Below are 26,947 nucleotides of genomic sequence, written 5' to 3'. Positions count from 1 at the left end.
TGTCCATGCCCTGACGGCTGTGAGTTTCTGTTTTCAGAATAGCTGGCATGTTTAAATGATAGTTTTACAATATTTCCCAAGCTGAGAAGTAGAAAAGAAATGGACTGGAAGCAGAGAAAAGTAGTGAGGAGGGAAGAAATCTTTTTCTGCAAATTGGTGTTTCCTATAATTCTAGTTCCTGGCAACTTTAGCATTTAATCTGGAACAATAAACTGAAAAAAAATATAAGCAAGGGGGTTATTTTATGTCTGTCCTGAGTGATATGTTCCAAAGATGGAAAACAAGAAGAGTAGATTGACATTCTACAGTTATCTGAGTAAAAGAATACAAATAGGTGAGAGTGGATCAGTTTTTCTAATCCAATCTTTCTGACAGATACAGTAAACAGAATCAGTCAATAATTACAGATTATACATCCTCTGTTTTGATGAAAAAATGTGTCCAATAAGTTCAAGGTATTTCTGTTTAAGTAATAAAATCCTTTAAAAAATGACAGTTCATTTCATTTTAATTGCACTCATCTTTCACTTGAAAGCAGCTTGTAAAAATGTAAAGCATTAGTCATCTCATAAACAAAACTACCATTTCCCATTTTCTATCAGAACAGGATGCATGAAATCACAGATATATTTTGAAGCCATACAATTATGGAGATGTCTACGTAGCTTATCCTCTTGGTTGCCCAAGAGAAGCACTACATTTAAAGGCAAAGGCTATATTCAGTTGCAAATCAACGTATCTGAATGCTTGCTAACCCACCAGAATCAACCTGCTTTTAACAAAATAACTAAAAAAGCAAATGCAAGGGAAGACTGAATTTGATTATTCAAATCAAACCTTTTGTTGTGTGTGACTGAAAGTGGGTTTAAGCTGTGAATGGCTTTGTTTAAATCAATGCACCCCGAGGCTCCTTACAGTATGCCAAAGAACCTACTGATGGCTTAAATTGAGAAGAGACCAAAAGAACATGTATAACTTTAGACATGCAAACAGTGCCATTGGTTTCGCTGAGATTAGTCATGTTTCTAAAATTATGTCAGACAAGATCTGAGGCATCGTATCTTTACTATAGAGCTCATTATAGACAGAGCAAATGCAAACTCTCAGCTATCCAAATGCTTCCTAAGGTCTGAAATGGAAGCAGAAAACTTCCATCTTGAACATAATTCCATGTGAGTTTAAATCCATCACATTTAATCAGCTAAACAATCTGAAAGAAGGGAAGGTTGGTACTTGTGTTACAGAGGGAGCTGTTAGCCTGGGGAGCCTTTGTATTAATTTACAAAAGGGAAGAGAGGGAAAAAAAAGAAAGCAGTTCTTGCCAATGGAACAAACAAAGGAAAGCTGGGAAGTGGGATGTACTAAAAAGTGCTAAGACAGATTTTTACTACCCACTTAAGTTGTTGTTTTTAATATCCATATTTATTTCCAAGGTGTTTTGTAAATCGTCATTAAGGTAGCAGATGGAGCCACTAATTTGTGAAAAATGTCTCCCCTGGAAAGGCTAGGACTAGATTTGCTAACACAAATGGTCCTTCCCATGTTCCTGTTTCTTTTGCCAGATGAAGAACGTCATAGCAGAACTGATGTGTTTACATACAGGAGATAAGGTTTACCCCAGTCCTGTGTCAGGGACTAAACCTTATGTGTGGCTCACATCACACGAAGAATTGGTTCAGGTTCCAAAAATGCGATTCATAGCCTGTGGTAAAATCCCACAAGCTGAAGGAGAAAAACTGAATGAAAGACTGGAAAGGAAAAAAACATGTAATCCCTTCAATATCTAAAGTCTTTCCCCACCCTGCTATTAAAAACAAAAAACAAAACAAAACAAAACAAAAAAATACCTTGAAGGGCAAGAATCTTAAAAATCCCCAGAATCTTCCTGCAAATCTTCATATTTCTTTCATTTTCAGATAGCTTTGTCTCTGCAGACAGCTTCGGACTAAGGTTTTGATACCAGACTGATTAAGGGCATGGGCAGTTTATGGCCTGGGATACTATGCAAAATAACCCAGAGACTTTTACATTTGCAGAATTATCAATAGCCAAAATAACACACTGAGAATTAACCTTTTCATTTTATTAAGAGCCCCAGGAGAGTTTCTCTTGTGCTTGTATTCACTGGGCTTTCTGACTAAAAGGTTAGAGCAGTTGTTTAAAGTGGGAAACAAACACCGTGAGGTTTTGTGGTTCAATAAATACATGCTACGGACTCATCTGGTGTTGAAGTAATTCGCTTTGTTTAGGGAGCTCGTATTGAACTCTGCTCTTTGGTAATGCCATTTTGCTATACACACACATTTGCCTTGTGATTCCAATCGATGAGCCATCCCTGCTTGTGCACGGTGATGCGCCGCAATCAGAGATGCTCCAGATTATGAAACTTGTTTTCTGGGAAAATTTCCAGTTGGATTAATGCAGAACTGTGCTGTGGTCTGGTAGCTGCTTTTAACTCCCAGAAATAAAGACTGAGGTCTGAGCAGAGGCTCAGGCAGCCCTGCCCCAACCCTCTCCTGTGCTTCCCGCGGCTCGCTTAAAATTCTGCTCTTCCCCTGCAAGTCTGCACAGCTCTGCAGCCGCCTATTGTTATTTAATACGTGCTCCGCCGCAGAATTGGATTGTTCCAGTCGAGATTAGGGCTCCGCTTCCCAGGTGGTATGCAAAACACGTCTGCAGTCTAAACTTCCACCCATTTCTCCGCCTGCCCTTTGCTCATGCCCCGCGACAGCCTGGCAGGCAGCCCCAGCTGTGGCACGTTGCGTGGCTGGTGCGCGGGCTGCAGGATGGCAGCGTGCGCAGGGCTGGTGGCAGGGTGCGGGCACCCTTAGCCAGCATCCCACCCGCATGCACTGCCCTTCCCTGGGTGCACAAGCTGCTGCGGCAGCTCGAGGGATGAGCTTTGCTCTGCAAACTTCTGGTGAGCCGATATGACCAGTTTTTAGTCCCTGAGGTCGGTAAGGGAGCCATGACTGAGAAGCATGAGATACCCCGTCAGCAGGCACGCTTTTTATATAAAAATAATCTAAACACTTGGTTTTTACCAGTTGTGCAAACTCCTTAGTGACCAAAACATAACTGACCTTTACTTTTAAATGTGTGCTCAATAAAAGAGGATTACAGTTGTTTGTGAACTTTGCAAAGTCTGTAACATGGCTGGGGGGGAAAAAACTTAATTTATATTTGTCTAATCCCTAATAGTTGCTGACAGTCTGTGAAACAAATAGTTTTAATTATTTTCTCCTTGCTGAATCTCAGGACTCATCATTTAGCCAAAAAATAACATACTACCAACCAGTGAGATTAAAAGGAGAATCATATAGTAGGAAAAACAGGAAATTTCATTAACAGTAAACAGCAACAAATATGTCCATCTTATTGCAGCACTGTCCTCAAAGAGCAGAACATTTACAACCTCCATTAAAAACAAAACAAAACAAAAACATCCTTAAATACTGTTGCATTTATCCTGGGACTTACGACTATTGAAAATGTCAATAGGGTCTGTGGAATAACCCCCAAAAAAACAACTACAGACACCCTTCATTTATTAATGAACAACGTACAGAGCTTATGCACTAGTATAAAACAAATGCTACTTATTTTTTATTGGAACCATTGATGCTTGAAAATTACTATACAGCTAATCAATAGTCAGTGGCTTTACCTCAGAAATAACGCCCCACTCTGAGGAAAAAAAATGGCTGCAATTCACAAACAATTATTGACACCATGCAGTGCATGAATCAGTGCCCACAAGAAATCTGCACCTTATTTAATATTAATTAAACAGTAGTATTCGCCTTTGTTCCTTTGTCCCAGCATATTCTTTCCTGTACCACTGTGAATATATTAAAGGCTAGCTCTTTCTTACCTAAGACATTTGCCAGCCACAACACCACCCAGGTGACCTCACCTCTCATAGGCCTGGAATATCCCCGCAGGACTTCAAATGTGTAAAGTCTCCCTGGTTTGTTTTTCAGTAAGCACGGGTGTTACTGCTCAGTGTAACTGGGAGTGCACGGAGCGGATGGAGCTGGGGGTGCCCCAGTGCTTGCTGAGGTCTCCTGGGGAGATGGATGTAGCACCAGTTCCTACAGCCAACTGGTGAAATCCCACTGGACTCATCCTCTCATCACAGCCCTTCACCTTGTCTTTATCTCCATGCCCGTGTAAAGCCAGACCCATTCCCAGTAATAAATCAGACCTCCCCTCTGTTTACACAAGGGACAACATTTCAGGCCGATTCCTCATGCAGAGAAATGAGCACCCAAGATTCACAGCGCAGGGGAGAAGGCGGCTTTCCAATATCCTCCCTGTCTCACATTATTCTACTTTTTGAGTCATGGTTGAGGCTGGCTTATAGCCTGAAATGTTGTACCTTTACTTTAGTTTCTAACTGCAAATTAGTGTGCGTACCCCAGAACAAATGTCTGGTCTTTATTTTGAAAATGAATAAACAACTTCACGCTTGCCATCGGAACTGAGCTACTCCAACATCTGACACCAGCTACAAGCAGCATCTGATCTGAGGGAGAGACTTTTCAAAGGAATAAATACCCAGCTGCGAACAGAAATCAGATTTGGGTAGCTTACTAACGATTCATATCAACTCTGGGTAGCTTGCTAACAACGTTTCAGAAGAAAACATCAATATTTTTAAACATTAATATAATAAAATGGAGAAAAGAAGTTTGGTTCTTGAAAAATGAGATAGATTCTTCATCTAGTCCGAATTAATATTATGAAGAATTTACAAATATCCGTAGATGACCACAACAGAAACAAACAACAAAAAAAACAGCACAAGAAATTTAAAAACAGCACTGACATACACATTCTTACAGAAAATATTTCCCTAAGCAAAAATGGATTCCCAACTTCAGTATGCTCTTTACCTTCATCTCTGAAAATGTTAACTCATTTCAAAAATGCTCACTCTTTTTCTTTTTTTCTTTTATTTCGGCAAGTATGAAAAATAATAGAAACAAGATGAAAGATTTTTCCCAGCATACGCCTCTGCTGCAAGTAGTGCAGAGTTGCTCACACTTGCAGAGTTTGCTGTTGCGTAAAGGAGAAAATATAATCTAGACAGTTCTCTGTCCTGTTGTAACTGCTTCTACGTTAAAAATGTACTAATGTAACTATTTAAAAAGTATAAAGGGCGAAGGAGGCTTAATGAAATGGAAGTGAGAATATATCCCAGAATATATTTATATTCTTTAAAAATAAACTTTAAAAATGTATTTATGGTGTGAAGAGCAGGAAAGGAAGCTGCTATCCCAAAGCTTGTGAGCCAGACAGCACTGCAATGCCCACCCCCACGTTTCCAGTTTAATTCTGCGAAAAGGTTACTATCATCCATCATGTTGCATGCATTGTCAGAAAGCCCAGCCCTACATATTTTATCATTAAGGAGCTCCACTGAAGAGGTTCTTTAAACACTTGCAATGGAGGTTAGCTGATTGCTTGCCAGCTGCACCGTAGCTCTGTCCTTTCTTCCAGTACTAAAGTATGTTAACAAGAGGATAATTGCAGGGGTTCTCATCCATAATCTACCCTGACAACAATAAACATCAGATCAAATGCAATGACTTTGCAGTCTTAAAAAATATTCACCACTTTGTATTTTGTTAAAGCAATTAATCTATCTTTTCTAAAAAATATTAGGTATTGAAGGTGACTGAAATTAACAGTGAAAGAGTATTATTTAAAACTACACGGTAATATATGTATAACTTGCAAAGCTACAATATGCCACATTTTTGTTTAGCATATGACTAAAAAGTAAATTATGTTTTATTAATATAGTTTTGTATGTTATAAGGTTCTGTACTTGAAGGCAATTGATATATTAACATGACAATTATCTTCAAAGATTTTAGCAAAGGGACACCAAAACATGAGAGGTATCCCAGGCTCCCACATTTTAGATACATCTATTTCTCTATGATGAAGGCATTATGTAACTGTACTAAGAAAATACTTAAAGCCTATTACTAGCTGCCATCAATAGAAGTTTTACAGACACGCTGACAGTGAAAATATGGAAAGACAAGCAATGAAGTTACATGCGCTTGCTTAACAAAAATACCTTTCATGTACCACACATGAAAATAATGTTTTTTTTTAATGCAAGAAAGCCATTTGAATGAAGTGCTTGTTGGTACAAATTATCCAGAAATGAGGTGTTCTTTACCAGAGAAACTATGCACTGTTTACTAAATCCTTGAAGTAGCAAAAAAATGCATCTCTGTGACATGATTCATATACAGACATTTCCATCATAAATATAAGAGAAACCCAGCGGGCTGCTGACAGCAGTGAAAAGTGAATGAGAGATTACTGAAACACAGCTAAATTTAGGGCAGCTTAAGAGACCTATGTTTCAGTTTACCACACCATTTATTTCTTGACAGTTCAAATTTTTGGTATAATCCAAAGGATTTATTTTTAAAGTTTTTTGTTTTTTTTTTTTTAAAGGCATTCGTTCAGATCAGAGGTCAAAGATTTAACTCAGTAATTTGGAGCATTAACACATTTTAGCTATCATCATGAATCCATGATCTGCAGTTTGCAGCAGGTCTCTTACTCTCATTTGAAGGACATGCCCGAGTCCATGAACCCAGCTTTGCCCCCTCTAAACTACCATATCAACGTTTAAAAATAAGTCAACAAAAACTAAAAATAAGTTGACCTCTTTTTCTTTTTTCGAATTTTAAAATATGCAGTATAGCTTTTCCATGAGAAAAATATGGCAAGTAGCAGTGCAAACACCAGTTCAGATGAGGCAGACTTGCCATTACAAAATAGGAACACGAAGAATACCTCTCTCATCCCCTCAGATAAAATCCTGAACCAAACTCTGTGCTCTGTCTGTTTTAGGAACGCAAATCCTTGGCATGCAAACCCCCGCTAGTCTGCTGTGGACGCTGCCAGTCGGAGCACCTCGTCTGACTTACAGCAGGGCTACAAGCCATCCCATACTTGTCATTTTAAGGGTACTTCAGATGAGAACCAGTCAGTCAGGAAGGCACAAGGGGAAGACATAGTCTCTCCTAGAGGTGTCACCCCCTATCTCAACCCTGGCTGCTTGCAGTAACCCAGACTAAAGATACTTATGCCATCTCTATAGCTCCATTTTCAATTCAGATAGGCTTACTTATTTTTTAATAGCATTCACGGCTTTCTTGACCGGAACAATCAAGGATCTCATTTTATTGAAGGCTCTACAGTCTGACCCATAGCCCCATATTCGCTTTTCTCCTGTACCCAAGAGTTAGCACTGTTGGAAGCACAGTTCATCAGCAAGCAACCCAAAGAGCTACTGTCTAGAAAGGCAAGTAAAAAAGGTGGAGGGGAATGCAAGAAGTGGCACACTTTCATCAAAAATTTTGCTAAAGAGGATTTGCTGGGCACTCAACATCTTCAAAATTAAAACGAGTATTTGTTGAGCAATCGTCACCTATGGACCCTTATACTGGATTCCCGTTTTCTCTTCATCATGGGAGAGAAACAGATAAACCTGAGGGGAAAAAAAAATGGATTCAGAACAAGAAAAGGGAAGTAGAAGGAACAGGGGACTTTAGGGACCTCTTGGGATACCTCTGCTCTCCTCATAGTGCTGTCTTGTCTTGACAAAATGACAAAATAAAAGCAACCTCACTCCTGTTTATTTTGATTAAAGGCTATTTATAGACATCATGATGTAACTTAAAAATGAACAGAAAAAAAAAAAGAAGAAGAAGAACAACAACAACAACAGTTGCCTACACCTTCCACAGGGCTACAGGGTAGAACTAAAATCAACACACAAAAGTTGCATTGTTTTTTTGGTGGTGCTGTTACCATCTTGCTCAATGTCTAGAAAGCCCAGTGAGTCTAAGCTGCAAATATCTTCCCAGCTGGAAGAGCATGGGACAGACTGTACATCACGTGTACTACAGCTGCTTCTGAGCACTGGAGGTGCTTTGCAATTCTCTTGGCTCCTCTAGGTAAACTGGTGTGTAGTGACCTGGAGATGACAAATCCAGGTACGTCAGAGCAAACACATTTTATATTTTATCACTTTTTAAAAAGCTGGAAATAGATGAGTCACCAGCAATCTGACTTTGACCCAGTGCTGTGCAGAGTGGGTTGAAACTCTCACAGGAGAAGTTATACAGCCAAGGTACTAAGTGCTGAATGTATATAAAATAGTATTAACAGTGCAATTATATTTAGAAAAAAGATCGTGTAAAAATCCCTGCTTCCTGCCTTCCAGATCTGCTTCCTGAATGGATTTCAAGCAACATCAGCTGAATCTAGCATTATAAACATTTGAAGTACTTACTGCCTCTGGAGACCTGCAGGCCCTCTAAAGGGATTAGGGTTTAGTGTATCTGTGCCAGTCTTAATCCACTTCTCCATAAAATAGGCATATAAAATAGGACACGTGCCACAAACCTAAACCAGGCAAGAAATATAAAAGGCCAGCCCAAGATCAAGGAAAACCCTTAAGGAGCAGGAACGGACATGTAAAATGCTTTACATAAGGACAGTACTCCATATAGAGGATGCAAAGTCAGATCAGATAATCCTTGCTACAATAGTACACAAAAAAAATGAGACCTGGATGCTTTTAGGTTTGGGCATCATTTACTTGTTTAGCAGCTTCTGATCAGCAACACTTGTGCAAAGCCACTGATGAAGTACCAAAGTTGTCACGGAAGTCATCTACTTACATGCAAAGGAAAAAGGGGACCTAAATTGTTGTCGATGGTCATGATGCATGAGAGTGGTGATAACTGAGTACCCCTCTGAGAAATGACCAAGCTGCATTCGTGGGTTAGGCAGTCATAAAATTAGCCTTGCACAACCCTGACAGAAAAAATAAACATGCTACCCCACGGTGCCTTTTTTATGTTCATTTTCAGAGCAGATCCACTTGTCAAAATATACTCATAGTGTGTAATTTTATTTTCAACACTCCGAGCTCCAAAAGCAACAGGACAGCTTTTCTCTCTCTACATTTTTAATCATCTTAGGATAGTTTGCGACAAGTGGCAGACGCTTTGGAAGACTGCATTTTGCATCTCAAGAGCTTGGCAGGCAAAAATACCGAATAAGTCAATCAATACTGCTCTCCTTCCCTGAGACACATTCAGTCTCAGCATGCCGTTGCTGGCTGAAGGGACTCAAGGCAGCGAGACAGCACGATGCTGCTTCCAGCAAAGCCATGGGGACACAGGGCTGCCAGACACAGGGCACCAGATTTGGCCCCTGCTATTCATCGGAAAAAACAATATATATACTAAATTGGATAAACTATTAGTAAGGTGGTAAGTAAAGCTTGTAAGTTGGTGGTGGCAAGCTCCGAGACTTTGGAGAGCACATAAGAGATACTGGGAGCAGACCAAATTTTTTCAAACTGTCTGAGACCAGGACCAGCAGCAGCACCTCCTTACTGTTCCAGGGACAGGAAACTAGGGCGGTGTGACAGGGCCAAACAAATACCAGAAAAATTCCATCCTTGAAAAGCTGTCCAAGTTCATTCTTGTGTTATTGCACATTGCTCAGGTTTCATCCAAATCCTCTTCTGCCTCCGCTCTGTGTTCCCCGCAGAGTGCCTGACACGTGACAACACAGCTCGTGTCTTTACTTCCACTTACCTGCACTGGGATGGCAGCGAACAAATGCAGTCATTTTCCCTGACGAAACTCACAGACCCAACAGCAATTTCAAAGTTCAAATATGTAATAATCTATATAAACTACTAACTCTGGAAATATTGTATTAATGACTTGTAATCGTGCCACATCTAAGATCAAGCTCCTTCTAGAAAAGGAGGCTACAGCCACTGCTCCAAATTCCCTTCTTAGTTTCACCTATTAATATCCACAAAATCCCACGTATTTACCTGAGAGCGTTATAGGAATAAAATGAACCATGTGAACGATATCTTGCACTGTCTCAGTACCCTTTCTGAAAAGCAGACACCGATGTTTGGGGATGGCAATTACAATTGTGTAATTACAATCTTTACTAAATCTTTACTAAAGCCAGAGTTACTCAAGTGACTTCTCAATTGAAACTTTTTAAAATTCACAAACTGGGTGCTGGATGATCCTGTTTATTTAAAAATTTGTTTTACTATTTCTAATTCTTTTTCAGTAGTTGATGCTGTTTGCTGTTCATGGTTCACTCTTTTACATTTCTCACTACATACATGACACTATTATAAATACCTATGTAACTACCCATTTAAATGTATGGCAATACCTGTGTGATAAATAGTGGAGGCACAGAATGGATCATAAACAGATATGAGAAACACATTTCATAAGCAACTGGGATTACCTCATCTGTGGCTGCCCACGAATACATTTATCACTTATATGGGAAATTGTCTCCAAACACCTAGGTGTTGCCATTTGAAAAACCAACTTGCTTACAGATTATTTCTTCTCCAGATACATGAACACACCTTCCAGTTCCTACCCTCTTCTGCACACAGCTAAAACCACACTACCTTCTAGTGTGTAGTTCTTTACTAGTATCTCTGCTTTTTAAAGGATGACAGATTTAATGTCCTGTTCCTTGGGATAGGACTAATCTTAATTAACTTAATACCTTTATACAGCAGAGATGTCTACAGCTGAGCTAGTCACCAGAGGACCCATTTGTAGTTCACAGGCACTCCAAGGACTTAATTCATCTGTCAATTATAGATATTTATCTTGGGATAAGACAGACCCAGTACTAGGAGTGACTTCACTGTTTGTATGGAGATCACTGGAGGGAGATCTCTGCTATGGGCATTCATATTGCAGAAATTATTGAACTCTAGGCTCTGTCGGTGGTGGCTTCCTGGCAGAGATGCCTTAGACCACAGGAAAAGGGGAGGTCTGCAGAACATGGCATTTCTGTTAATCTTTGAAAGCTTGGGATAAGTATTAAAAAAATGTGTCTATGTTCATAGAAAAGTTTCGTTACTTTACATTGAAAGGTTTTATCAGTCTCCTTGCATTACTGGTAAATTAAGGACTTTCACATTCAGAGGGTGGAAAAGGCATGGTTGTAAATCTCCCAAACAGTCCTAAAATTATTTTTTTCTGTAGTAAGTAGGGGCTTAAGGTGATGGGGATTCACAGTATACATTTTTATCAGCATTGTTTCATTATAGATACAACAAATTCACGAGAAACAGAACATTAAGGAATTTAGGAAGGTCATCCCTAGAGAAATATTAGCTGAAACGTTGGATGTGGTGCTTAGGGACATGGTTTAGTGGGTGACATTGGTGGTAGGGGGATGGTTGGACCAGATGATCTTGGAGGTCTTTTCCAACTTCAAAGATTCTATGATTCTGTGATCTATAATGCATACCACATCTGGTGGTAAGCTCTCCATGCATATATATATATGAATATGCACTCCTACAACCTCCTCCTCTGCATCTCCTTTTAGTGATCTATTTTCAAACTGCTGCCCATCCTCACTACCAGTTGCAGGATTTTCCAGGGCAAGCCAGAGGTCATTCTCCTTACATCAGTGTTATGTTTTTTTTGTTTATTTGTTTGTTTTTGTTTTTAATTTGGAAGAGTGAAACTGTCTGTAACTCCTCTTCCTACTCTTGCTGAATGGTTCATTCATTTTGGTGGGGACTGGGGTGGCCCCCTCTCTCTCGATCCTTCTCCCTAGAGAGGTATCCAAGAGATACTCTGATAAGAAAGGTTAGTAACTAGCCTGCACTCTGCTGCCAGTGGGATCAAGTTTCAAACATCACTGTGTTACCTGGCAGAAGGAAAATGGAATTTTAATTATCCATCGTAATGGAGGTAGAACTTCCCGCGTGTCTAAAGGAGAATTACAGTAGTGGAAGTCTGTGTACAGTGAGATTTATGGGATGAGTGGCCCCTAATTATAAAGATTATGATTGAAGAGTGAAAGGCTAATGATATAGCTGAAATTTCAAGATTTCCCCTGATTTCCCAACCTTTCAACCTCTTTTTTTTTTTTTTTTTTGAGACCTTTACATTAAAAGTTTTGTGGTTTGCTTCTTTTTAACTGATTGGGATCAATACCAAGTCCCTGACATGTATTTGGTCCATAGCAAATTACCTTTCTATGTTTGTTCCACTTTTAACAATACATCTAACTGAGAATAGAATACCATACAAACTTATTAACTACATACAGAGGGAAAGTACTACCAAGATATGTTAGCAAGGAATACACTGATAGAAAATGTCTTCCCTAGCTAACTGTGGGTTCTGACTATGAAAATAGTTAGAGATTACAAGACGACATGTTCTGATGTGCTAATGCTGGTTAGGCTCACATATTTACACAATTAACTGCTTACTTACTGTCTTCCCATTATAGCACGAGTATTTTTTTAACGCTTTTGGATACAAAATGAATTATTTTCAGATAGAATGAAAGAATTTGTCAGAGTTGTTAAGTTAAATCAACAGTCTTTTACCACACAGGAATTAGGAATAAAACCTTTCTCACGCAATACAAATACCTTTTTTTCAGTATGCCTTTAACCTGCTGGTAAAAATCTACCACGAAATTTCAGTCACTTACAATTCCAGAATTTTCACTCCAACAATTGTATATAGTGCATGTATAGATTTTTACATAGTGCATGGTGTAGATTTACCCTGTGTTTCTTTAAACCATTTTCCAAGCAAAAAGGCATCAATCCTGAAGGCAGAATTAGGCATGGAAATAGTTTTCTTGTTCTGTGAACACTTTTGAAAGATGGAAGATAGTCTTCCCATTTCCCACTGACAAGGGAAAAAAAAAATTCTTTTTTCTTTTTAACCAAATGACTAAAACTGTGGGAGAGGGCATGAGATGGGTCTCTGACTGCGTACTGCTTCATTTCCAGCTTGCTCCATGTTTCGTCCTGTTCCAACTGGCTTCCTCCAAGAGGAAGCCTGGGTGTGGTTTGGGGATAGATCACTCCAGCAGCAGCTCCAAACATGTGTTTGAATGCCAGCTTCAATAGCCTTGACTCCCCCTGAAGCTCTCCAGCACAATCCCAGTTTTGCACACCTCCGTACAGCGCCCTTACCCCTTCACAAGCCACACAAGGCATGCACCACAAATCTTTCACTTTCCTGCCACCAAAACAGCCTCTGGCAACTCTCAACGTGTCTCTTACAGTAAATATTCCTGCCATTTGACCTGAGAACACGCACAAAAATAGCAATATCTTGGGACCACAGGGGAACCACAGGATCCAGTGGAGACCAGACTATGTAGGTGTGCACTTAGAGTCAGTCTACGTTAGAGGTGTCTAGCCCTAAATAGGACAGACAAGAGCACTCTGTGTTCCTAAGCCTTCTAATTTAACATAAATTTAGCATAAGTAAAGCATCTGCCATGCCCCCTAACAGGGTGTTGAGTCTGGGCATTCACATCTAAGAAAAATAACCACATCACCAGGATTTAGAAGTTCAAAGGTAGCTTGCTCATTTTCCTTCTCAAGGGGGTCCCTCCATCTTTCCCCCTAGAACTGTTCTGTGGTTGTATGAATAATCAAATATTTATTAGACAGAAAAGAAGAAGCCCTATCGCTTTGACTACAACCTGGAATGGGAAAAAAATGTTTAAATCGCTGTACATATATACAAAAAAGGGACCTGGTTAAAGGTGAGAACTACTGGGATAAAGTGGACTGCTTCCTTCTCTCTGATTTTGACATGAATCCCAGTTTTGATCTGAAAAGCCTTTTGTAAAAATTAACCACAAATGATATGTTCCTGCAAGGAGTTTTCTTTTCATGTGAAACTTCTAGACTAGCTTTACATGAGGACCACACACTCGCATGGACTGAAGATGTTGATGCTGATGAATTGCTGCTTTCAGCTGTAGAATTTAATTATTCTAGTTCTCTACAGCTGGTGTTATTGTGTGGTGATGTGTTTGTCTTCTGACACCTCGGGGAGGAGGATGAAATGAATTTTCTACATTCAGAGTGCCAAAGGGACAGTTTGAATAAGAAATGCTGCAATAAGACCTGCATGACTATGTCTTCTGGCATGAATGATGAATCCGGGTTCTTTAGATCTTGTTTTCTAGCAGCACTCAGAGATTGAAAACATTTCTTTAAAAACATTATAGGAAAATCACACTCAAGTTAAGCTTATTTTGAGAAACAAAATAAATGAACCAGTTTATACTGGCTGATTGCTAGCTTGTATTCTAGACTCTACCTTTCCGTTTGCTTTTACAGGCCAGTGGGGTCACTCATCCTACTCATTTTCAGTTTGTCAGTCCATAATCACTCATATGGCACTATGTCTTTGTAAATGACAGCTGAGAGAAGACCTGATGCACAGTCTTCTTCCATGATGCCTTCCTAAACACCAGTCTGAGGGAGCTGAAAGGACCGAATATATTTGATAATGACACATTCACCAAGTGTGTCATAAAGAACGTTTTGGAAAAGTTTACAATACTGCTGTGCAAGAAATGTCTCTACATCCATGGCAAAAGTACTAGAATAGTCCCTGATATTGGACATTAATGAGAGTCAACATATTTTTTTTTTCTGTAAGACATTTTAATTGTATCACAAGCAGAGGCCATCTGGCTTAAGAATGAAGATTCAATATCTGTAGCAGAAACAGAAATACCTGAGAGGGAAATGGTACCTTCCCAGCTTCCAGTTTGGACAGTACCCATCACTAAAACTGGTATGTTGCACAGTTGGCTACATTGCAATTTGATGCCTGATGAATGTCTTTTTCATCTATTATTATCTTATTAATTAGTTATTGTTTACTAGTTTGAACATTATCTCTTCAAAAAGATCATTTTATGTTAAAAATTCCTAAGGGAAAACATATTCCACTATACTCTACAGAGAATCATGACAGCTCGTCAGCTTTTATTTACTGAGAAGTCATGGGGGTAGAAATCAATTTGTTTTTTGAAGAATAAACATAATTTCTCTCTTGCATGTGACAGGTGCAATCTATGTTTATTAAATATGCAGAGAAAGCATTTGAAAAATGGAAATTTAAAACAAGTATCACAATAACATTCCTGAGAAAGAATCTAGCTGAGAAAGAGCAGCAGCACCACTTCTAAAGGGCAGGCGTTCATTTTGCAATTTTTATGACAGCCACCAGCTCCTTTATGTTGGCCTATCATATTTCTACAGGGTGCTTCTCACTGTAGTCTGTTGGGGGCAAAACCCCCCAGCAAACACCTTTGGCAGAGGTTTTTCTGAGCTATATATGAAGATCAGAAGAAAATGTTTTACAGCCCTGAGAAACTTGAGCTGTTAATACTCTGAGCAAATTATATGTACATATCGTGGCCTATTTACAAAGCTGTAGGTTTATTTGTTTAAGTATCTAAATATCTTGAAGCAGCTCTGGGGTGGATGTTGTTGAGCCGACAGCCTTGCCTGATTCACTGAGCCACCTCACCCAGCGAGAATAACCCAACAAGAGTCAGGGCTGTGCTGTAATCCTGAGGAAGCATTTGACTTGAATGCCATGGGGACCAAAGTGTTGGTAGAAATGGATTTAAAGGTAGTAGAGGGAGGACCTGCCACAATAATTTGGAATGAAATCAAACAGCATGTTGACTGTCTCTTGAGAGAATATGAAATGATAAATCCATGATGCATTTCCTCACCGGAATTATCTGGGCTATGTTTACTATCAAGAGCGCCAGGTTGCAGTGGGTGAAGCAATTTCCTGTGTGCATTTAGAAACCACTTTGGAATATTTCAGGGTGATAAAAGTTAGTTGAGCCAACATGATTAAAGAGATATCAGATCATTTTCACTGTGTTAGTGCTGTAATCCTAGAAGGAAGATTCATATATGTGCACTCAGGAATGAAATTCCAGGGTAGAAGAAACCCATAACACCTACTGCCAGCTAGCATCATCAAACAGTGCACTTGCTTTCTTACTTCTCTCAGTGGAAATTTACTCTAGCGCATGAGACCAACACCAGACACACTAAATGCCCGTTTGCAAAGGTGAGAACACTGGACACCACGTACCTACGGAATAAAGTGCTCCTGAACATGAGAAATGAAGGCTAAGTCAATCCTGAACACATAAACATATCTTAAGCAATAAGCAATAAGAAAGGAGTAGAAGTCAGAGCTGCAACTCCGAAGAGTATAATAGTAAAAGAGACGAGTGCTAGTAAAAGCTTCCCTTGCACTCTCCTACAGGAAAAAGCATCAGGTGTTATATAAAAATGTGAAAATCTCAGCCTTGGTAACTGAAGCATTCAGAGTACACTCCGACTCAAAAAGCAATTGATACATTTCCTTTTCAGGCAGTACACACACAGCACTTCTATGCAAGTCAGTGTATCTGTCCTTCACCTATTGCAAGGCAGTATTCCTTTAGACTGGTATCTCATACAAAGAATACGAAATGATCAGGATTACTATTACAGCTGTAAGTATTTGACTCCCTCTTGTGATAAATCTAATCTCATTTTATGTGTGTTCAGGGACATCCCATTTAGTTTCTAAACATGGTCAGTATAATACAAAAGTGTCTCCCTTGGCACACCAATAAAAGTGAATGGGCTTAAGTGCTGTAAACAAGAGATTTAATTCTCATTCTCAAACACAGATTTTTTTTGGTTTTGCTTTTTTTTTTTGTCAGAATTCTGTGGCTCTAGAGACAATTCTGAGCACCACCGAAACATCTACATGAAACTGTTACGTTAGCAGAGTGAAGTCAGTCCAATTAAAAAGCATCACCACCGGAGACTGAGATTTAAAACAGCAATCACAAGAGGCAAAACAAGTTTAATATATACATTCTGGCAAACTATATTCTGCTTCTTTAAGAATGCATTACATACTATGAGCATCCCTATTAGAATTTTATTGCAATATTCAAGGTGTACTCAGAAGATACTATTATTTTTTTTAAATATGGGTTTATTTGCTTGCATCTTATTTTACAGCCACTCTTCCAGCCTCCAGTTTCATTTCTAAAATTAAAGCTAGTGATATTTCCATATCAAAGTTTAAAATTAATTTGCTTTGTGGAACAGGCCCCTTGATCTAAAATAGTTTGTTTTAATTAGGACATTTAATTTTCTCTAATGGAATCAGGTTCCATTCACTTAATCCTAAACTACTTTCTGAAAGAGTTATAAGCAGTACATTTTCTCAGCACGAGTCTTTCTAAGGCTTGCTCACGTTAGAGCAGTGCACCTGTGCAGCTAAACTGATTTCATATTGATCTACTCACACCACTACAAAATGTTATTGAAGCTAACCTTAAATGGATTTGCCCAACGTTGGATCAGTTTTATTAAACAGCTTTATGTTTTCCAATACAGACCATGAATTGATAATAGAAAGTCAAGTGCCATTATAAATACATGTTAGATTGAAAGACCCAGATGAACATTGTCCCACATTCCCAAGGACAAGTATTTGGACCTGCCCAGCAAGGAGTTTGGCCAATTCCCACCAACACTTTTTTCATTTGTACAGCTTCCTTCTTTCCTTTGCCTTCTTCTCTATGACATGTTGTGTACATGTAGACCGTGCCAGATTATGTCTGCTTCTCGTAATAGGATGTACAAGACATTTCCTAGGAACACTTTGCATATTCTGGCTCCATGTTAAAATGCAATTCTACCGCCATGCATGCACAAACAGATCAGTGTAGAGATAGTTAATGCATGGGCAACTACCTGTTCAGCCACAGACACAGCGATAGGCCTTCCCTCCTCTTACCGTGAGTGTTCTCTCTCCATTTAAAATAAGCGTTTGTTCTGGGAAAGCCTGTCATTATCTATACATTAGCTTTACATTACATTAAATTAAGATAAACTCTGAAAACATCTGCATCTCTGTGCTGATGGCATCTCTCACCATGTAAGGACATGGCAACAAAATGATGAAAAAAATGCGTACCTTTAAAAATAGCCAGGCTGTCATCCATATGGCCAATTTCACAACCCAAAAGACATGCTTGTAGAGCTCGGTATTCACTACTCCAGGGTCTACTACATTAGCAGTCACATGGCTTCCGTTTGCAGTCAGAAGATGCTGTAGTCGATAGGTAAATAACACAAGGGCAAGTTTGCTTTGGGCATAGGCTCCATGGGGTGAATACGAACATCTGTATACAAGAGAGAAAGAGAGAAAGAGAGAGGGACATGCACATGAAAAAGAAATCAACAGAAGGGAAACAGAATTGCACAAGCATCCAATGTGCAGCATTTGGCAATACCCAGCAAACAAATAGCTATACACTGAATCTTCACAAGAAACAGCTTATCAATAGCAGGCATGCTGTTTTCTGCACTTCTATTATTCTATCAGATACCAAGCCTGATTCATGGGGGAATATAATAAAAATAACATTACACAGTACCTGCTAGAATCTCTGTGTCAATCTATTTTAACTTTAAATGCTGAGGCACCAATCTGCAGAATACCATCATCCAGGGGTGAACTATTCTCCCATTCCTCACTGCCCTGTTCCCACACACACATACCCCATTCCCACCCAGTAAATCCATGCCTCGTTGTACTGCTCCTGGCTATTATTTGTATTGCAGCACGACCTACTAGTTCCTGATTAAGGCTCCTTTGGTGGGAACAGTGCGGATGACTAAGGCAATCATTGCACCTGCCCCAGTGACACCAGATTACACACAGCTAAAGAGATGAATATAAAGATGGGGCAAGGAGAGCGGCTGTCAGAGTAACCGGAGTTATGTCATATGCAGTCTTTAGAGCAAAGGTGGCTGCCTCGGCCTATGCCAAACAGAAAGTACAGCAAAGGCACACAAATACCAGGAGTTACAGCAAAACATGACCTGCTGAGACTCCTGTGCGCCTCTCTAATCTGGATGCTGAATCTGCCTTTCTTTCAAGTCAAACTTTTCAGGAACTGCTGATTAGATGGGTTTCACGTCATGCAGGCAGCAGTATTTTTTTAAATAAGCAAGCTACCTGCAGGCAAATTAGCAGGTATGTCGCTTTAAATGCTCCTCCCAACTGAGGCCTCAGCATTGCTTCCAGAAATTCCTATGCCATGACAATTCCCTCTCATAATTACCACGGGCCTTTCATTTAGCCTTTTTTTTGTGTGCTTAGCAGACGAAGGTAGTTCCTAGCACTACAGACGGCTCAAAGCAGGCAGGTGCCTAAAGCAACAGGCTCCTGGGGGCAGCAAAACTGCTGTGGTCCCTGCCGGAGCCTTTGGGCAGTGGCTGTGTCAGCTGAGGCCTGTATGGAGACTGGGTAGAGCCTGCAGGGCAGCAGCTTTTGGTAAGGAGGGAGACGGAGGAGCAGCCCCCAGGAGCAGATGTCTCTGACCCAGCTCTCTCCTTCCCCCTAGTTGCTGTCCTGCCTCTGCGACAGACGCAGGCTTCGTCCTCCACACCTGCGTCACCAGCACAACGAACACCCAGGCTGGGGATGTTCCTGGCCTGTTGGAAAGCCTGCCGTTGGCTTTCTGATGGTGTTGTTGCCTGCACGGTTTTTATTTTGAATGAACAGCAAATTCATCTGGGACTTCTTTTTGTTACCTCATTCTTGTTTAATATCTAATTTATAATACCCTGTGTGCCTCACAGAAACCCCCGCATGCTAGCAAACAGGCTGACTCTCTGCGGAGGTAAGCAGCATTTTAATTGTTAGGGCTGTCTGAATGGACTCAGAAACTGAGAGACACGATGGTAAATCTTACAGCTCGGCTATAGTAAGACAACACTGCTGAACATCCAGTGCATCTCTCTCTTTTTTTTTTTTTTTTTTCTTCTCTTCAAGCAAAACACAAACAGGCTATGAAAGTGTTGTGTAATTTAAGAGAGGATAAAAACGGACAGCTGATCGTGACCAGCCCCTGCACAGCCTGAGCTGTAAGACGCTGGGTAACGCAGCTCCATCATTATCAAGATATCACTTGCACCTCAGTATAAAATGGGCTATTTTAAGAATAAAGAACGACCGCTGCATGAATATAAAAGTGACTTGGCATTAGTCCGGAAATTGCAGTTACCTTTTAAATTCAGTAATGTCCGTGCTCTGATCTGAGACGCTCAAAATGTCACCTTACGCCTCATGCATATTTCAGCCCTTTTAACTTGAACGGACAGATCCGCAGCCACCACAGCCCCCCTGGCGTGGCAAGGCAGGTCTCCTGCTCCCCATGGGAGGGAGGCCCTGCTATGCTGCCGCCCCCGGCAGCCAACTGGCAGCGGCTCCTGGCCTCTCTCCTCTGGTGCCACCCTTCTCCCACCGCTGGAGGAGGCGAGCCAGGGCACGGGACAAGCTTCCTCTGTTGAACCGGAGCGATCTTGCCTGGAAGCAGGGTTAGGACTACTCGGACTCGCTCTGCCTGGGTCTCGTCTGGCCGTTGGTAACCTTCAGAAGGCAGGCCGGAGGATGGTGAACGCTCCTTCCCGTTCCCACATTTTGTGTCGGTGCTGTTTTGACTTACCTCGTGGCAACGAAGCGTGAACTACAAGGGCCGGATCCTCAAAAGCCTTGTACTTTGCATAGATATCTATGCCAGAGAAACACGAGTGCTCAGAAGATATAAAAAGCTATCCAATCAGTATGGAAGCCGTTTATATCCCAGAGCGGAGATGCAAATGATTTGCAAGGCAGCAGGGAATCAGACTTCAGTACCATACTATAGATGTGAAGGATATCAAATTGGATGCACGGAGCAGACACTTTTGGCATAACCCCTGCAATGTTTACCTGCTCTCTTTCCATTTTCTCAGTGTGTGTGTGTGCTTTTTGTTTTCCAGGAATCTGACACCACTGGCCTGCACAATGCAGGAATCACCTGTGACACAGAACTGACTTTTTCATTGTATTTTCGTTGAATGACTGTTTTGATCGTGAGACCCAGTCTTATAGGTTCATGTTGATTAAACACCATGTTGGAAAAAAAAAAATGATGCTGCTTACTTGATTTCATTACATCCAGTCTTGGCTTTATGAATCAGAAGATAGAAACACATAGGTTCCTCTACCTGTACCATAATTGCATCTTCCATGAGCATACATGTATTCCTATGCATGGAATGACCCGAATTTAAAGCCGGTGTATCTAAAGGTAGTCTCTCTCTGTGCACTTATATACATTTTCTACAATGAATGAAGCTAAAATTGTCTATTAAATAAAATAACAGCATCGACATTGCACATTTCCACATTGCTTTCCTTTTTCCAAAGGCTCTAAAAGCCTTCTGAAATGAAAGCACATACAAAAGCTAGCCGAAGTACAGCCCCAAAGCAGAGGGCCGCTTACCAGCTGAATGCGTGTGCACACCAGCGCACGAGGGACACCTGTGACATTTGGGCTCCTGAGGACTCAGGGCAAAGCCTCGCAGCAAGGCAGGCAGACTCCCAGGTGAGAAATTCTGCCTCCTCACTGGGTGGCCAGGCAGAAGACTGGCAGCTGTGTGCCTGGCGCTGGTAACTTGAAGAGGCCCCTGTCCGTCCACTTGTTTGAGCGGGGCTGTCTGTGGGCTGTTTCCTACCACGGAAAACAGTCTCCCCTAGGGGATGCTGCCTTGGAGCATTTTGCCATGTTGATGCAGATAAAATAGGACAATGCACAACTCACTAAATGGAAACTATAGGAGGAGCCAAGGCAGACAGAATTTAATTAGTTGCTTTGAAATCTGGCCAAGAGAACAGCAATGCACAAGACCTTCTTCTTCCTTTTAAAATAATGTTCCATTGATTCTATACCGATGAATAAAGGATCAGGATACGGCAGGCTATGAATTCTCTATCTGATTAATTTTAGCAGAATTATTATTTTTGGCTTAAGTTTTGTTTTGTTTTTTTCAACATAGACTGAAAAGTTTGAGTTGTCATTGCAAAAATTTAAGGGGGGGAAGAGAAAGGGATTGTTTTGTATTTTTTGCCAGAACAAAATAAATAAGTATTCAATTTTGGAGTGAGTGAGTGCCTTGTGTTTTGTTGATTTTTTATTTATTTATTTATTTTTATTTTTTCCATAAGAAGCTGATTTTACCACTCATCTCCATGGTGCTGTCTCCAGCAGCAGTCTCCCCAGCATGCTGGGGCAATGTATTTGTAAAAAGTAATGAGAAGCAAAATTTCAAACTGGATCCTGCAGTGGCTAATTAGGTGTTTAAATATGGACTCTGCTGCTATCCAATTTTGAAAACTGGATCCACGTTTAGCACTTCCCTTGGCAGCCAGTCTTACTCTGGTTTCTTTTTTGGCTGACTTTAATAGGTCTGTGTGCTGTAGAGGTCTCCCATTCATCTCCAATGATACCATGTTTAGTCAAGGACATTAAGTCAGTTCAAGGTACCCACTGAGTAACTGGGGAAGCAAAACTGCTGCTCAGCACAGACCACTGCCTCCACACCTACTGCGTGCAGGCTCTCACACTGCATTCTGCTTTTTCATTAGCAGTTGCTTTGGCACTATGCACATGTGTGGAAGGAAACGGACGCAGACTGACTGAAGGAAGGGTACAGAAACAGCATCCTTTCCCATCCCCACCACACCTTGCTTCAACAAACAGCTCAGAGGACCTGTGTCTGTACTGAGCAGCACATAGCTACGTTTAACCCGGCTGGTGCCAGCAGTACAGTTTGGCTTGGACCTCCTTCACACTGCAGTGGTCTTGTGTGTGTCATCTTCCCTTCACATGTCACCACGCTCCCCAATTTCCAGTATGTTAATTTGCCTGGAGGGCAGAGTGTGCTAAGATCAAACTGCAGAACAACCAGATTGCTATATGCTCCATTAAAAGACAAGTTTTATAATGAAAGGCTGCACAAAATTTCAATATATGCCTTAGGATGAATCAGTGAATTAAGCAAAACACAAACTTGGTGTATTAAAATGACTAAAGTCTCTTAATGATTTATGTATTAATCTTGCAATACATCATCACCGCTGCTTAGTAAAGAATATAAAAGACTATTATTAAACACTCATGAAGCTTTCACAGTCTTAAATTTTCTTTCTCCAGGGAATGCAGTGCAAAATTTTTGATACATTTTGCAGTTTATTTTAAAGCAGCTACAGAAATATACGGCAGAATATAGCTATGTATTTTCTGGTTATCATAAGCAGTTATTTCTCTCTTTTTTTAATGATAAACCAAAGCCTGAGTCCTAAATATTGCTTATTAGATTTAAGCAGACTTCGTGACAGTACTATATATATTTATCCCAGGAACACATTTGCTGAGTGTCATCAACTGTGATTTACCCTCAGTATAAAAAAAGGAAAACAGAGAAATGGAGAAAAAAAGAGAGTTGGAGAAATTAGAATACAATTATTACCACCAAAAAAAAGTATCTTACAAATTGAAAGAAACGAGCATATGAATTAATAAAACAGAACTAAAATCTACAGTGTTCACATGCCTACTTATTCAGATTTTGTTAGATTTATGTTTTGTGCAATAATTGTCATGTTACCAATTGCAACTATTTCTATAGGTTGCTGTAGAGTTACCCCTTTCATATTCTTGTCCGGATATTTTGGGTGTTCATTGAGCAACTACACTTCATGCACGTTTCTTTCATAGACTTGATTTGAAACCTTTTTAAAGAAAGATTTATATTTTTAAATACTTATAAATATGTATGCATATAACCGTAAAGGCAGCCTTAGCATTCCCGCATGTATTTGAACTCGAATACACCAGCAGCTGTAATTTGAGTGAATGCAGACTCACGCATTAGGGCCCCCTGAAGCACCTGATGAGCCTGTGACGGACATGCTGGAAAGGAAGAACACAAGGCTGGCAGATGAAATTAGCTGTTCCACACAAGCTGAAAAGCACACCCTTCGTGTCCTAGCTGGTCACGGTGGGATTACTGAAACAGCCAGAGACAGTCTGCACTTTTATAGCAGCCAGGGTTGCCCTTTCACTTCTGACCAGGAAGGAGCAACCACTTCTCAGAGCTTCCCCCTCTCCCTGCAGTGAGCTACTCGGTGCTACACTCTGCTCACCCACAGCTCTGGCCAACACTGGGCTTCTTCTGAAGCCTTTCAGTGGTAAAACAGCATTTTTCTCCTTAAAGTTAGAGGATAAGCATAAGGGTTGAAGCTCAAAGATGGAAGATGCTTTCTCTCTAAGAGGAAAAATGTTGTTGATGGCCTCAATTAGCAGTAGCTGACTTCTCTGCAAGCCGGTGACTCCTGTCTTGTGCTTAATCCAGATTTCAACAGGAGCCACAAACTGGAAGATGGGTTATCTTTTTCAAAAAGCCATGCTGCCCAAATTTCAGCCCTTTGCTGTGTAAATGCACAGCATGCAGTGGCCAACTCCTTGTTTACACATGTAGGAAATGCAGAGAACACAAATTAACTACTGTCTTTGAAGGACAACATTTATTGAAGGAACCGGGAAGGTCTTTACTATACAAATATTTATAAAAGGTGAAATAACCAGGGGCTTGTCATCCTAGGCATTACTATCACACAGATGGAATCGATGCATCATTTTCATTTGGCTGATTCCTCCTCCTAATGGCAGGAGATGGAGCTTTGAGAGCCCTACTGATTGCCTAGCCGTGTGCAACTCCATTGCTGTGTGCTCAACACAGTTCTCCAATGTACGAAACATGGAATCAAAGGTTGGTCTTCTCAAAGTCTGAGCAGAACCAGTATCTTAAAAAGAGTCTGTTTTTTCTGTTCATGCACAATTGGTGTTAATTTTAAGAGCGTTTTTTGTTCTTGTTTTTTGTCGATTTTAAATATTGATGATGAGTTCAAGTTGCCATTATTATAATTCCGTGCTCTCAGAAAATATATCTCGTTATAAAGAATGATATAAATTGCCTCTCCTGAGTCATTTTCCTACTGTCAGTTTACATGATGCAGTGTTAAGTACTGGCTAATGCTCAGAGTGGTATTTGAACATAATGGTATCCCTTCATTCAATTAAAAATCTCCACCAAACAAACAAATGAATAAATAAATAGAAGCAACAAATGTTTTGCGTTGCTGCAGCTAAGAAACAGAATAAGGCTCCAAGACCTACATTCTGTGTCCTCGTGCCTCTTCCAAGTGATAGGGAAACATCACTGCCATATCTTTTGATATTATCTCTTGGATAATCTGGATCTCAGGTTATTGAAGATTCATCTTTTTAAAATGATCTCTTGGATTATATCAAGACAAGCTCGTGGCACTCTCCACCCACTTGTGCAGAAAGCTTTCCAACTCTCCTACAACAGAGCTTTGAAAGCTCTGTTGAAGGTACCAAGGGGTCTTATGTTTTTTGGCTTCTATCACAATGCACCTAGGGCCATAAAATTGCCCAGTAATAACTTGAACAATCCCACATCTTATTTTTGTTTAGATAAAATCATCTTAAATCTGGTGTAGACTTGCAGACCAGCTGTAGATTCTGGACTTTTCATTCTGGGACTGAAAAGGAACAGCAGAGCTTAGTTATGCACACTAAGGTGCTGCCATTGCAAATCCAGCACAGTTCACCAAATGTAGTTAGCAGATTTTCAGTACACTGCATGAAATTTGTTGGTCTGTATATGAAGATAACATAAAGTTTCATTTTGTAATGGGCTGAACCTTGCCAATCCACCTTGGACTTGAGAAAGTACTCAATTTGTTCTGCAATGCAAACACTCAACACTCTGAAGTACTGATGTGTCTTAGCAGGGAAACATGGCTTGGTTGTGCACACAGATTACAAAATACATTTTTCCCCCCTGAGATATCTGTAAGTGCTGTGCAGAAACTCCTATCCCATCACTCTCTGATCACAGAAGGAACATGATATTATCAACTCTGGCACCTAAAAATAATTTCAAATAATTGTTTGTTTGTTGAAACAATCTAAAAACTGCTGCTTTTGCCACCAGCAGCCTCCTGCTGTCATCAGAAAAGATGCAGGACTTAAGTAAGTGCATGGAAGGAGCCTGTAAAGAGGAGTCTTACTTGAGGAACCTAAACAAGAAAACTTCAGCATACAGTAAAAGCAACCCTGTGAAACACTTTTCTCCATTACATAAAGGTTGCTAGGCCATGGTCCTTCTTCACTGCCTCATTTTGGTTTCCCTTAAGCTCCACTACCTGTAGAAAAGCTCCCCTCAAACTGCAAGGAACTAACAATGTACTGTGGGCCAAAGCAGCCCATAACCAGCATTAGACAGTGACAGCAATCATTTTCTCTACAATATTGCCTTAGAGTTGTTTGGCTATGTTTGGGATTTTTTTTTCTTTTCATTTCCTAATGTTATGTTACCCTGGAACACTGTGAACAGAGATCCGTAATCAAAAACCACGTATTTCCTAAGAAGGGGCTTGGGGCTGGAGTGCATGAGATCTCTTCCACTTGCAAACACACCAGAAGTAAATGAAATCAGACAGGTCTGGTTTTCCAAAGCATGGCAAGGGGTTTTGTGTCCAAACCACAGAACACAGTCACAGGGCTTCCCTGCTCCCAGCACTCACTCTGACAAAATATTTAAATGATACTGCTCCATTGGCAGACTGATTTTTGGTAGCAATTCGGACACTGAACCCCCACTTCATGCTGATGACAGAAAAGACACCATGCAAAAGTCACCCTACCTGAATTTAGACGTTTCTGCAGCAACATATTACAGGTGGCATCGCAGTTAAGAGCTCTTGCACTTCTCAGAAAGCTACCGGGAGCCAAAGGCACCCCAGCCTGTCTCCTTGGGTAGCTGGGATAGTGCTGCCTGCAGTCAGGCTCAACGATACTATGCTGACTATAAGACATTATGGCAGTGCTAAAACTCCTGGCGGCTAAAATATTTTGCTTTTACAATGTCTTATCTTATTTAGGATGTCTATTTTTCACAGAAAGCATGCTTTATACAGAAAACTGTTCAATGAAACGACTAATGTTTCTTTACAGGTTTATGTACTCAAATGCTCGGGATGCTTTTGGACAGAGCAAGTTCTGCTTTGCTGAAAGAAGAGGTTTAAGA

The 26,947-nt window shown here is 40.4% G+C and overlaps 1 protein-coding gene across 1 annotated transcript in view; it reads right to left on the bottom strand.

The window, feature by feature from the left end:
- The window catches only part of ZBED1 (zinc finger BED-type containing 1), a 211,829-nt gene that overhangs the window by 11,819 nt on the left and 173,063 nt on the right, over nucleotides 1-26,947 (bottom strand). Inside the window, exon 6 of the mRNA XM_083802838.1 lies at nucleotides 17,913-18,120. Coding sequence (XP_083658964.1) covers nucleotides 17,913-18,120 — 208 coding nt within the window. The remainder of the gene's footprint in view (nucleotides 1-17,912; nucleotides 18,121-26,947) is intronic.

Source organism: Anser anser (assembly GCF_964211835.1).
Source record: "Anser anser genome assembly, chromosome: 1".
Classification (NCBI taxonomy): Eukaryota; Metazoa; Chordata; class Aves; order Anseriformes; family Anatidae; genus Anser; species Anser anser.
Note: the sequence above shows the minus strand (reverse complement) of the source record. Positions and strands in the feature narration are given on the sequence as shown.